The sequence below is a fragment of the Elgaria multicarinata genome, chromosome 17 (genome assembly GCF_023053635.1).
Source record: "Elgaria multicarinata webbii isolate HBS135686 ecotype San Diego chromosome 17, rElgMul1.1.pri, whole genome shotgun sequence".
NCBI lineage: Eukaryota > Metazoa > Chordata > Lepidosauria > Squamata > Anguidae > Elgaria > Elgaria multicarinata.
In genome coordinates, this window is record NC_086187.1 from 1,628,931 (window position 1) to 1,641,527 (window position 12,597).

At 46.0% G+C, this 12,597-nt stretch overlaps 2 protein-coding genes across 2 annotated transcripts in view; both read right to left on the reverse strand.

Annotated features, from left to right (window-relative positions):
- KDM8 (lysine demethylase 8) overlaps window positions 1-12,597 on the reverse strand; it is a 402,374-nt gene that overhangs the window by 254,399 nt on the left and 135,378 nt on the right. The window lies entirely within an intron of this gene.
- The window catches only part of IL21R (interleukin 21 receptor), a 53,977-nt gene that overhangs the window by 26,264 nt on the left and 15,116 nt on the right, over window positions 1-12,597 (reverse strand). The window contains exons 3-4 of the mRNA XM_063143121.1: window positions 10,607-10,712; window positions 9,098-9,291 (exon numbers count right to left, since the gene is read on the reverse strand). Coding sequence (XP_062999191.1) covers window positions 9,098-9,291; window positions 10,607-10,712 — 300 coding nt within the window. The remainder of the gene's footprint in view (window positions 1-9,097; window positions 9,292-10,606; window positions 10,713-12,597) is intronic.

The following is a 12,597-nucleotide window of genomic DNA, read 5'->3' on the forward strand; positions in this document are numbered from 1 at the left end:
AAACAAAGAGTGTTGAGAAGTATGTCAGTAAGAATAAAAGAAAATTATTTTAAAATTTTGTGGAGGTGGTACCTAACCCCGATAATATTGAATAAGATAAATGAGCAGCATTCAGCAAATTGTTGGAGAGGTTGTGGGGAGAAAGGAACGTATTTACACATGTGGTGGGAATGCAAATATGTGCAAAGATTATGGAAGATGGTGTTTTTAGAAATTGAAGAAATAGTGGGAATGAAAATAGAACAAACACCAAAGATTGCATTACTGTCACTATTTGAAGATTTAAAATGTGGAAAAGAAACTAAAGAGCTGATATCGAGTTTGCTGACTGTAGCACGATTGATGGTAGCTAGGAACTGGAAGATTCAAGGGGATTACTCTATTGGAGAATGGTATAAAGAAGTATGGGATATAGCTATTAATGATAAACTGACTTGTAATATTAAGTGGAGAAAAGGTATAACCAAAATAAATGAGTTTGAAGGAATCTGGAAACAGTTCCTAATATTTGTGTTTACCAGGGGAAGTGGGAAACCACCAGCAGAAGAAATGATAAGATTTTGGAATCAGGAATAGATCCCGAGGTGGGGGGTGCACTTTTATGTTAAAAATGATTATGTATGGTATGATATTTTACAGTTAATATCTATTCAACATATATGTATTCAACATTTATTCAACATGTATGTAGTGGTGGTTTTGATGTTTTCTTTTATTGTAATGTTTTATTGTATGTTTAATTAATGTGGAAAAGCAATAAAAAAATTAATTATTTAAAAATATCTTTATATTTAATCAGTTGGAGTGCCTGTAGGTTGTATGATTGAGTCTTTATTTCTTTAATTTCAATGTTCAGATTCACCGATATTCCCATAGGTAATCCACCACAGTCTCTCCCTTTCTTGTTGGACTAAGGGCGTTGCTAGACGTACCGGGTGTTCCGTCGTTGAGGAGCGGTGAAAGCGGCTTTTCCCGTTCAGCCGTGACGCCTCATGATCCACACCTGCCTTCGATTTATGGCGGAAGTTTGCGCCGGTTGTGCTGCTGCCGCCGCGAGAACGGTTGCGCAGCCACACCGGCCTGATTGCCGCGGTTTTTTTTTTCGCTCGCTGCACGGTTTGCGCACGTCCGAAAGACCGCAAACTTGCGCAGCCGTCAGCGATGCCGCCGCCGGCCCTGGCGGCGGCAGCGGCGGCAGTGCCAGTGCCAGCTGAAGTGCTGCTGGTGCTGTTGAGGGTCAACATTGATGCGCTCACTTCCTGATGGGGGTCGTGGCGGGTGTCATATGACCCGAGGTCAATCGTCTGCATGGCCACTGTGCCTACATCTCCCATCATGCCTCTGAGGTGTCGGCGGCGATGACCGCCTCTGTGCCCTGTGCCCCATCCCAAGGAGCCAACCCACATCTGGCCGTAGCCATGGCAGCAGCCCACAAACAGCTCTGCCCTCTGCCAGCCTGGTACCCACACTAACAGGCAGCGTACAGCACCGCCATTATGCGGCCACGGTAGCTGCCCACCGCAAGGAGTCACCAGCCACTTTTGCGGTCCTCCGTTCCTGCGCAAACTGTCACTGGGGAAATAAAAAAAAAAAGCCGCTCCGCCGCGCTGCCCCAGCTGCCGGACTGCGCGCAAATGGCGGAGGCGGCTTGACCGAAGCCGCTGACCACTCCCCCTTAGCACGCCTTTTCCTGACCAGTGCCGACCGCAGTGACCTCACATCCTCCCACACGTACTCCAAATTACCGCGGGACAGCAGGAAAAGGCGCACTACAACTCACTTTTTTAAAGTCGGGAGAAAGAGGCTTCACCGCAGGATAACGGCGGATCCTCGTGAACGTCATCTGGAAGCCTCGACGTGGCTGCGGAAGGTAACGCGCGCTAGAGCCCCGTCTAGTAACGCCCTAAGGCAGGCTTTATATAAAGTTGGTATCCTGGGAGCTCTATCTTTTTTTGTGTCCATGTTTCTTGTAACGCTATTATATCGCACTTGGCTAGATATTCTTTAAAGCCTATGTCCATCAGTTTGTTGTCCCATCCTGAGATATTCCAGGACACTATTCTTATGGGGGTTTGTGTTTGGTCTGTACTAGCTATGTACACTTTCCCTGGTGTTTGAGACAGACATTTTTCCATCTCCGGGATAAATCTTGCAGATCTTTGTCATTCCTCATTAATCTTTGTCTTTTCTCTGGCTTTTATGGTTTGTGTTTCGTTTATTGGGCTCAATGATAATTTCCCTGCATAGACTGCTGGGTTTTTCATAGTTATAGTACAAAACGCCTCTGGTTCCTTATTGAGATTTGTCAGCCTATTATTAACTCTTATTTCCTCTTCCTTTGCTGAAGTTATATTTTCCAAGGGCTTTGGCTGATAACCATATGGGGCTTTCTTGATCACAATGATGTTTGGGTAAAGTGAGCCTGTTTTATCTGATTTGTCCCTAGGATTTAATTGCTTATCCAACTGAGACTCAATCCAGACAAGACGGAGGTACTGTTAGCGGGTGGTTCATTTGTCCGGCGAGGTGATGTTTGCCCTGTCCTGGACGGGGTTGCACTCTCCCTAAAGGATCGGGTCCATAGTTTGGGGGTGCTCTTGGATCCAGAACTGTCACTTGAGGCACAGGTGAACTCAGTGGCAAAGAGCACCTTTTATCAGCTTAGGCTGATATACCAACTGCGCCCTTATCTGGACAGTGATAGCCTAGCTACAGTTATCCATGCTCTGATAACCTCTCGTTTGGATTACTGCAATGCGTTATACGTGGGGCTGCCTTTGAAAACGGTCCGGAAGCTTCAGCTGGTACAAAACAGGGCAGCCCGTTTACTAACAGGGACTGGCTGGCGAGATCACATTACGCCAGTCCTTTTACAACTTCATTGGCTGCCAGTCCAGGTCCGGGCCCGATTCAAAGTGCTGGTATTGACATTTAAAGCCCTAAACGGTTTGGGGCCAGGTTATTTGAAGGAATGCCTCCTCCCATATGTACCTACCCGGACCATAAGATCATCTACAGGGGCCCTTCTCCGTGAGCCCCTGCCAAAGGAAGTGAGGCAGGTGGCTACTAGGAGGAGGGCTTTCTCCGCTGTGGCACCCCGGTTGTGGAATGAGCTCCCCAGAGAGGTCCGCCTGGCTCCTACACTGTACTCCTTTCATCGCCAGCTGAAGACCTTTTTATTCACTCAGTATTTTAACACTTAATTTTAACTCAAATTTAAATTATACTGTTTTAACTCTGTATTTTAACCTTATATCAATTGTGCTGCGTGGTTTTATCCTGGTTGTGCTTTTTATATTGTATTTTGTATTTGTATTTTTAACTTGTTGGTTGTTTTATGATAGTTTTAATTTTTGTGAACCGCCCAGAGAGCTTCAGCTATTGGGCGGTATAAAAATGCAATAAATAAATTAATAATAATAAATAAATTATCCCACAGGTGGGCGGATAGATCTTTATTTGTCCTCTGGCAATTGTAAATTTGATCGTTCATAGGACCACCAGGAGATATGGTTTTTCTTTTATCAGCCTCCTCACCATTAGTTTTTAAATGCTGGCATTTTCGGTTCTTTGGCATCTTTTCCTTATTACATATGGTTTCGTCCCATACTACCACAGTATCTTGGGATTGTATGCTTTTTGTTTTTTGATCAAGTAATTCCAGCAGCGTTCTTAATCTGGTGATTAACCACTGTTGATTAATACTGTTTAGGGCCTCAAAGCTCTCTATGAGCTTTGTTTCTTCAGGACAAAATTGCTCCGCTATGTCAATCATCTCTTCCAATTCCATGAATCCCAGACTTGCCTCATCGTCGAAATCAGACAAGGTTGAAAGATTTTTTGGTTGTTTTGTAACTTCTTGGGGTAATTTTGGTAGCTCACTCAAGACATTCAGCAATGTGTGTTGTTTTCCATTACTGTAGATATTATCTTCTGATATCCCCACAGTTGTTAGCCGGTAATCTGCTGGGCCACTTTGGATTGAATCTTGCAGGTTGATAAGATTCCCTATTCTAGGTTCCCTCTCTGTCGTATTGCTTATGCTGTCCTGCTTTTCACTCATAAAGGGCAATAGGGGTGTTATTAAACTATTTTTAAAATATCTTTTAACTATCAATCCATTTCTTAATAGATCTTCTTTCATTCTATTTATCCTGCTTGTCAGATTTGGAGATGCAAAGGTGACCACAGCCCGTGCTTTTTTGTAATTATAAAACAGGTAGTCGATGTTTTGAATTATCTCAACATTGTTTCCCAGTGGGTTCTCTTTCCAAGTTGTTGATAACTTTAAAAAGTGCATCTTACGCTCTAATTGCATGAGTGAACCCCTTGGCTTTGGATAGTTAGCAAATACCAAGATGCATTTATTTAGTTGCAAGTTCCATGTTCCTTTCCTCATAGGTATGGACGTTGTTCCATTAATTTCCCCTTTCCCTTTCTCAGCTACAATTATGTCCTGTTTTATCTGAGCAGCTTGGGATGCAGATGCCCATGGATCTTGTATTTCATCTGTGTCTGCTACTTTAATGAAAGTATCCTGTTTAGTAGATTCCAATTTCATCGCAGCCAAGGGACATGTCTTCCCATTACTTTGTTTCTTTTTAGCAGTGAATTGCTTTTCTCTTTCCTGATCTTCAATGTCTAGAATGCGGAATAATCTATTAAAATTCATATTTGATTTAATTCGGTTATTCAATACTCGTTTTATATTTTTTTGTTTTCTTTTCCCCTTTTTGTTTTTATTCTTTAAACACTTTAATTTCAGAGCCTTGTCGTTGATGGGCGGGTTGTTATTATCAACATTTTTCTTACTCCTGTTGCTGTGTGAAATGACAACTTTGCTTTGATGTGTTGACTTCAGGGCCTCTATTAAGTTGGTGTTGGAGATTTTCTCATTAGAAGTACCATTAGGCCTTATGTTCTCTGGTTTTTTCGTGCTAACTTGGCCAATTGATCCCCCTCCTTGATGTTAGCCATTGCAAAGTTGGTAAAGGTAAGTCTTTACTTTTCGATAAGTATTTTTTTTATCAATGCAATATCCTCTGCCTGACTTTCAAGGAGGGTTCTAATTGTTTCATATTGATAGGTAGGCAAGCTTTGTAACATTTCAGCCCCCTTCTGTTTTAACAAGGGGTTTGTATACTCTTCTAATTGCTGGAGTGACATATCTTCCTGCAAGGTGGGAGTATTGAGCAGGGGGTTGGACTCGATGGCCTTGTAGGCCCCTTCCAACTCTGCTATTCTATGATTCTACTACAACACCAAAGTTTTTGTTTGTTTGAAGCAAAAATCGGCATTAACTCAGAATTACTGCCATTTGATATAACAGAATTACTGCCATTTGATATATCCTTAGGGTGTATTATTCTCATCAAATCTTCCCCTGACGACAAAAAATCCATTGCTGCGCTACATCTTTTAGTGGTATTGGTGTCTGGTGCACTCATTATGAGATGTGGCCCCAGAGACCAGTCCAAGGGCTCATTCATTGGCGTAATGGGTGTTGGCAGGATACTATTCGTGTTCTCATTTGTTACTTGTTGCTTGTTTATTCGTTTAACCTCTACTGCATTGACTTGGGAAAAAAATAGTTATTTTAGGTTGTTTATGTTTCCTCCCATGTGGGACCAATTCTACTAGGAGAGTGGTATTATTATTATTATTATTATTTATTTATTTATTTATATAGCACCATCAATGTACATGTCTTTTATATTCCCCTCTGGTCAAGACTATTGTTTTATCTGAACGCCTTCTCCTAACTCGAGAAGATGTTTTACACTGTATTACACCACTTGGCACCCATTTCACAGGACTATCTACTCTTTTAAACTACTCCCTTGCAATTACGATTACAATTGCAGCTTGCAAGTTACAGTGGTTACGATGTTTGCGTTAATTGCAATGTAGAGTTCAGTTGCGGCATCTGGATAATTGCTGGATAATAGCATCTAGCAGATTTACAGCCCCTGGTGTAAATGGCTTGCATACAGTTTGATGACTGATGATTTGTAATTATAATTTGTTTAATAGTTATAGACTGGTAAGTTGATAGTTGAAGACCAGCGATTAAATTTTAAAATCAGAAATTAAAAGTTAAAAGAAGTTTTTTTTAAAAAAGTTAAAAGTTAAAAAGTTAAAAGAAGATAAAAATAAGAGCTCAGAAGTTCAGATGCTCATTAAATTCTTGCCGTTAAATTCTGAGATGGAGAAGTCTGGAGAGGTGTTTACAATCCGTAATGCGTAGATAATAATAATAACTGCTAAGCAGGGCAAAATTAAGTGGGAGTAAGTAACACAGACCGTCCTTCTTCCTCCAGTCATAAAAATATAAAAGTCCAGTAAGAATACAGCAATTTCAGATGGATTAATCCAAAGAGGTATACAACCTTTTCCTCTTCGCCAATAACTAACTATCCGACAAAACAAATTGCAAAACCAAAGGTAGAGAAATACGAGAGAGAAGCAAAGAAGCTGATAAAACTGAAACTAAAATCCTAATCTAACGAACAGTTTCTAGACTCTGATCTCACTAATAGAAGGAGGAGAGCTTACCTTCATCAGATCTTATTATGCACCCATCTGGATCCATTAGTCTCTGGGGATGGACCATCTTAATAAGCCCCCCACCCTTGCGGAGGAGAGAAGCCACTGTAAGTCTAAACCCAGCATGCAGTGATCTGACCATGATAAAGGAAGTGATGTGTCATCCCCCATTTTCAGATCACCACTTTCTCCATGTCCAGTTGCGAGAACCAGGTAGAGTATGCCCTGCTACATACGTTGGGCTGGTGGCATGTTGGGACAGACTGATGGTTGTCATGGAGACCATAAAATCCTGAACTGCCCTGGATAAGGTACCCTCGGTGTGAATATTGGGGGATCTCAGCACTGCACCCAAGACCACCTCCGTCAGCTCATCTAGGGAGTCCATTGAGCAGCGGGGCAGGTGGTTCACCAACAGTATCTGTTCCTCTGACCCAGCACAAAGTGCAAACACTCCAGACACTTCCTGTCCCAAGGTGCCAACACTCCCTGTCCCACTAGTCACGTGGACAGGGAGCCTGCAGAGGGAGATGGAGTTCCTATAGACCACAGCAACCCCTCCTCCCTGGCCCTCAGATCTACCCTGATGCTGAACCAAGTACCCTGGTGGGCATAGCTGGGAGAGACTGACTCCTCCCTGCTCACGCACCCAAGTCTCGATTATACATGCCAGATCAGCAGCCTCATCCACAATTAAGTTGTGGATGAGGGAGGACTTCTTATGGTGTTTAAGAGCAGCATCCGGAGGCCTGAGGGTTGGCTGATAGGGCAACCAACAAACCTGCAGTTGTAGGGAGGACTGGAACACGGCACAGCCATTAACTGTCAGGCCATGTTCCCCTTACCTGGCAAGTCCTCGTCACAACACCATATCACCCTCTACCCATCACTACACTGATTGGAGCCCCCTCAAGTCCCCCAACTTGGTTCTGTATCCTCCCTCCCGGGCACATAGCTCAAGACCCACAGAAAGCTAAGAAGTGAAACAAAAGCAGGCAGGCTTCCCTAGGTGGTGATGGCGATCCCTCCTTTTCCTGCAGGCACTGGCTCCCCTAGGACACCTCAGCCAGCCAGCTCATGTGTCCCCTTCCAGGGAGGGGAACAGGCGGAAGCTGTCAGCAATGACTGGCTCAGTCCTTGGCAGCCTGGTCCTGCAGGGAGTAGTAATCTGCTGCACATAAGTCCACAGGGAGAGGGCGGTGGAGGTGGTCCTTCTTTCTCCTGCAGGCACTGCCTGCACATCCTCACCATATGCTGCCAACTGCCTGAGAGAAAAAGGTTTTAATCTGGCACCCAAAAGATAACCGTGTTGGTGCCAGGAGGGTCTTGTCAGGTAGATCATTCCATGATTGGGGGTCTGCCATTGAGAAGAGCCTCTGCCTTGTTGCTGCCCTGTGAGCTTCCCTCAGAGGTTTTTAGATGAGGAACATAGAGGATGGAGAGATGGATGCTGGGAGAGGTGCGCCATCAGGTTTTGTTCATTTATTTATCTTAAATATTTGTTGGATGCCTTTCAGGGCAGAAGCCCTTCCAAGGAGGCTTACATCATTAGTCAAAACCAGCACCTTGAATTGGGCTTGGAAACATACAGGCAAGCAGGCCAGAATCTGTATTATATGTTGTCAATCTGGCTGCCACATTTTACGCAACTGCTGCTTCTGAATCATCTTCTAAGGGACATAGAGCACATTGCAGTAATTTAACCTGGAGTTTACCATACTGAAGCCCTGGCAAGATAGAGGTGTATCTGGACCACCAACCTAAGCTTGGTCCTCCATGTCATTGATGCTGCCTGAGCCTCAAGTAACAGAGATGGCTCCAGGAGAACCTCCAGCCTATGAACCTGCTCCTTCAAGGGGAGTGCAACCCCATTCTGAGCAGGTTGAGAAGAATCCATCTGTTCAGTCAGAGTCACAGCAACTTGGTCTTGTCTGGATTGAGTTTCAATTTATTAACCCTCATCTATTCAATTGTCATAGCCTGGCATCAATCTTTACAGTATTTTATTATTTGAAATTTCTGAGTGAATTATTCATTTTGTATAATTACTACCTTCTCCAGATCACCTTTGAGGAAGGACCTTTTGTCTCTGAAATATAATGGCCTTAAATTTCCCTTTGGCCCCTTTGGGAACAAGTCCTCTTTTTGCTTTTCATTCATCCTGGGTGCTCCCCTTTTGTTTTTGTTTTTTTGTTAACTGGGAAGGGGGGGTCACAGATTAGAGGAAAAGGCCCACATTCCTGTGCCCATTGCTCAGATTTGACCGACAACCAGGAGGACTTGGTTTCCTTGGAGCAAGGAGGTGGAACTGCTCCATGTTCCTCACCTTGGAGTGGCTCCTGATTAAGGCCCGGTGCAACTACTTCTCTGGCTGCTTCCTTTGGCCACCTCAAGCTTCTCCCCAAAGGATGAGGAGGTTTTTTGCATTTAGACTCAACTGCTTTCCAATTGCACTTATCGCTGCCATTGGCTTCAATCCCTCGCACACCGAGATGAGCACAGAGGCTCACAGACGTTGTTGTTTCGGTGCCAGGCCCCTCCTCATACTTACTATTTTCTTGGAACATGAAGGTCTTGCTACATCCACTGAAAGTGTTGAGCGGTGCATCCACAAACTTTGTTACCTTCACATAAAAATTGTTGTTGCTAAAGCACAGCTTCTGCTCCGAAAAACAGGTATATTGTATCTGGGTAGCATTCCTGGAGCGAGGGAGGAAGTAGCAGGTGCCTCCATTCCCACAGTTCCTTCAAAAGTCAAACAGATCTCTTAGTGTGGAATCATCATTGGTCAGCAGAGACTGTTATGTGCACAAGGCAGTATGCAAAATGGAAACATTGCAAACATTGGAGAGCAGCAGGCCAAGTTGTGAACATGGGTCATGGGAACATCAGAAGCTGAGTTCATCTAGCCCAGCAGTGTCGACACCAACTGGCAGCAGTGGCTCTCCTGGGTTTCAAGCAGGAGTTTTTCCAGCCCTACCTGGATGTGCTGGAGATTGGACCTGGGACCTTCTGCATGCACAGCTGGGGCTTCAGCACTGAGCCGTGGCCTCTTGCCTAACGGATCCCAGTTGGCTAGGCCAATCCCAGGTGGCTAGGGATCCTAAGGAGGTTCGCTTGGCACCTACATTATATGCTTTTAGACGCCAGGTGAAGACGTTTTATTCTCCCAGCATTTTAACAGACTATAAATAAATTTTAACCTGGTGTTTTAAATTTGTAATTTTGCATTGCTGCTGTTTTTATCTGGTTGAGCTTTTATATTGTATTTTATATTATGGTTTTATACTGTTGTTTTATACTTTGAATGGTAATTAATTTTTGTGAACCGCCCAGAGAGCTCCGGCTATTGGGCGGTATAGAAATGTAATTAAATAATAAATAAATAATAAATAAATAAACTGAATCCTGACTGAATTTTATTTATTTAAGAATTTTATCCCACCATTCAGCCAAAAAAGGCTCTCACGGCGGCTTACAAATTTTTACCCATTCAGTGGACAAGTGATGAGGTAAACCCATCAAAGCACCCTCTTTGCCACATGGATAAGAATCCACTGACTGAACCTGCATATCGGAACATGCCTTGGCCCTGACAGCCTTCCCCTCACCTCAGGAAAGAATGCCCTGGTCTGTATTCCACGGAAGGTGCACAGGGAAGGGGACGGGGTGCTTGAAGGAAAGTCCTTGGTGAAGGAGGGTGGCTGTCAGTGGGAGGTGGCATCGGGCAGTTCTGTGATTCAGCTACTTGGCACCAACTAGCCTGGCATCTCCCCCACCCCCACCCCTAAAGGGTGTTATAGCTCATGTGCTAAACACAGCAGGTAGGTGGGTTTAGGGGCCCTACACACACAGAGCAGATTCACACACAGGCAAACCAACTAAAAGTCAAATCATGTATGTGCATGGACCCTCCCTCTGGAGAAGAGCAGTATTTGGTAAGACATGCCACTGACTTCTAAGAAACGCCAGGACTTTGCAGTTGAGAGCTGCATTCTGCCTGCAGTGCTTGCCCAGAGACATGGGGGCCTGTGTCATCTGTGCTTCTCCTCTTACTTACCAACTTGCTGTGAGATTGTACAGAGCCCCACCAGAGATGTTTCTCCACACACACATCAGCATCTGGATGTAGTCAGCAAAACAGGTAAGATGCTCACAAGCTGAGGCTGAATGGATGGGAACCAGAAAAGAAAGCAAAGCAAGAGCATGCTGAGACACTTTGAATGACAGACCAACAACTGGTACAATGCGATCTGTGATCAGGTCTCCTCGTCAGGGCCGGCCATACCATTAAGTGGCCTGATGCAGTTGCCTGCATGGACGGTCAGCTGGCTGGCCATGCAGGCAGCCAGCAGGACCAAGTAGTGTCCATTCGCTCGCTCGCCTCCTGTACACTGGACCTGCTTGGCAGGGCAACTCAGCTGGCCCTGCCCACCAGCTTACTTTTTTGGTAGCACATATGCGCATCACCTTGCCAGCATACCACCCATCAGGGAGTTCTACTTTCAGGATCTGCACAGAGCCTACGCAAGGTTGGCCAAAGTATTGCAAGAGGTCCTGGAACTCCTGAAGGTAGAAATCCCTGATGGGAAGAATGTGGCGAGGTGGGAGTTCATATCTGTGCCCCAAAAAGTAAGCCAGTGGGCGGGGGGGTAGGGGTGGCATCAGCATCAGCAGCTTCAAGCAGAGACCTGCCTTGTACCAGGCCTGCTCCTTATCTTCCCTTTAAAGCAGGGTGGGGCAGGAAGGCCAATTTTGTTATTTCCAGGGTCCTGAAGTAAGGTCCTTGGAAGTAAGAATCTGATTCTACATAAAATGTAGGAGATGAGCAGTTTATTTTATTGCTCCTTCCTTGCAGATAGCCACAGGCAGACTGGCCCTTGCCTTGCACTGCGAGTCCTGGGCTGGATTCCCTGTCTAATTGAGGGCATTCAGAAACCCTGTCCTGGTTCAAGGAATGTGCTTCTAGCCTACAGATATCAGACTGAGCAATGGGGTTGGGGATGCGGGTGGCTCAACATTTCCTTTCCTGTGTGTTTCCCTGGTTGGAGTGAGCTGTATTGGACTTATGGTTTCCTCTTGGCAATTCTGATTGGGAAACTGATTGGGGCAATTCTGATTGGGAAACTAGTGCTGAGGTCAAAGATCAGCCTCTCCCACAGTGCCCCTGCTGCAACAATCATTGGAACCTTCCCCGCCCCCAGCCCAGCTATTTTAAAGGTGGAGGGACCCCCTGACCTGGTCTCCCCCTCCCATGCTATGTTTGTTTGGCTCTTTGTGGTGCTTCTGGGGTGTGTGTGTGTGTGAGGATCCACTGGTGCTTGCGGCTCCAAGCGGTGAGATCAGCCTACTCAAAGGGTCTGTAGATGGTGACAAGAAAAGCAGAGAGGGGCTGGTGGGGTGGGGGTAAGATGGGGGTGGGGGAGAGAGCCAGAGGGATAAGTGGGTGTGTATGAGGTGAGTGGAGAACATGGAGGAGAAGCCAAGGGGGGAGGGGGAGGGGGAGGAGGAGGAGGAGGAGGAGGAGGAGGAGAGAAGTGAATTGTTCTGGGGCATGGCCCGGGGTGGATTCGCAGTAGCAGCAGGTCATCTACATAACTCAGCCGCCATTGCTAAGCCATCCAGGGGCAAACCCTGGAAACACCGCTCCAAAATAGTCGGGAACTTTTTTGGCAGCGGGGGCTTGTCACAGCCCATGGCACCCCCAGGCCCGGCGCTGCTATAGAGGCAACTCAGGCGGCAGCCTAGAGCTCCAAGCAAACGAGGGCGCCAAACAGCGCTGTTCCAAAGCCAGGATGCTGGGGTTGGAGGTGGAGGCTTCAGTACAGCGTGCCAGGAAGCCACTTCCAGGCCTGCTGCTTCAAAGTCTCCGCCCCGCCCCCCAACCCCAGCATCCTGGCTTCAAAGCCGGGAGCGGGAGGAAGCTGGCGTGAGCGGGAGGTGAGTGGGCGAGCGAGGGGGGAGCGGTGAGCGAGCCAGTGAGCGGGGGCGGTGAGCGGGCATGCAAGCGAGGGGGGCGGGGAGTGGGCGAGCGAGGGGGGCGGGGGCAAG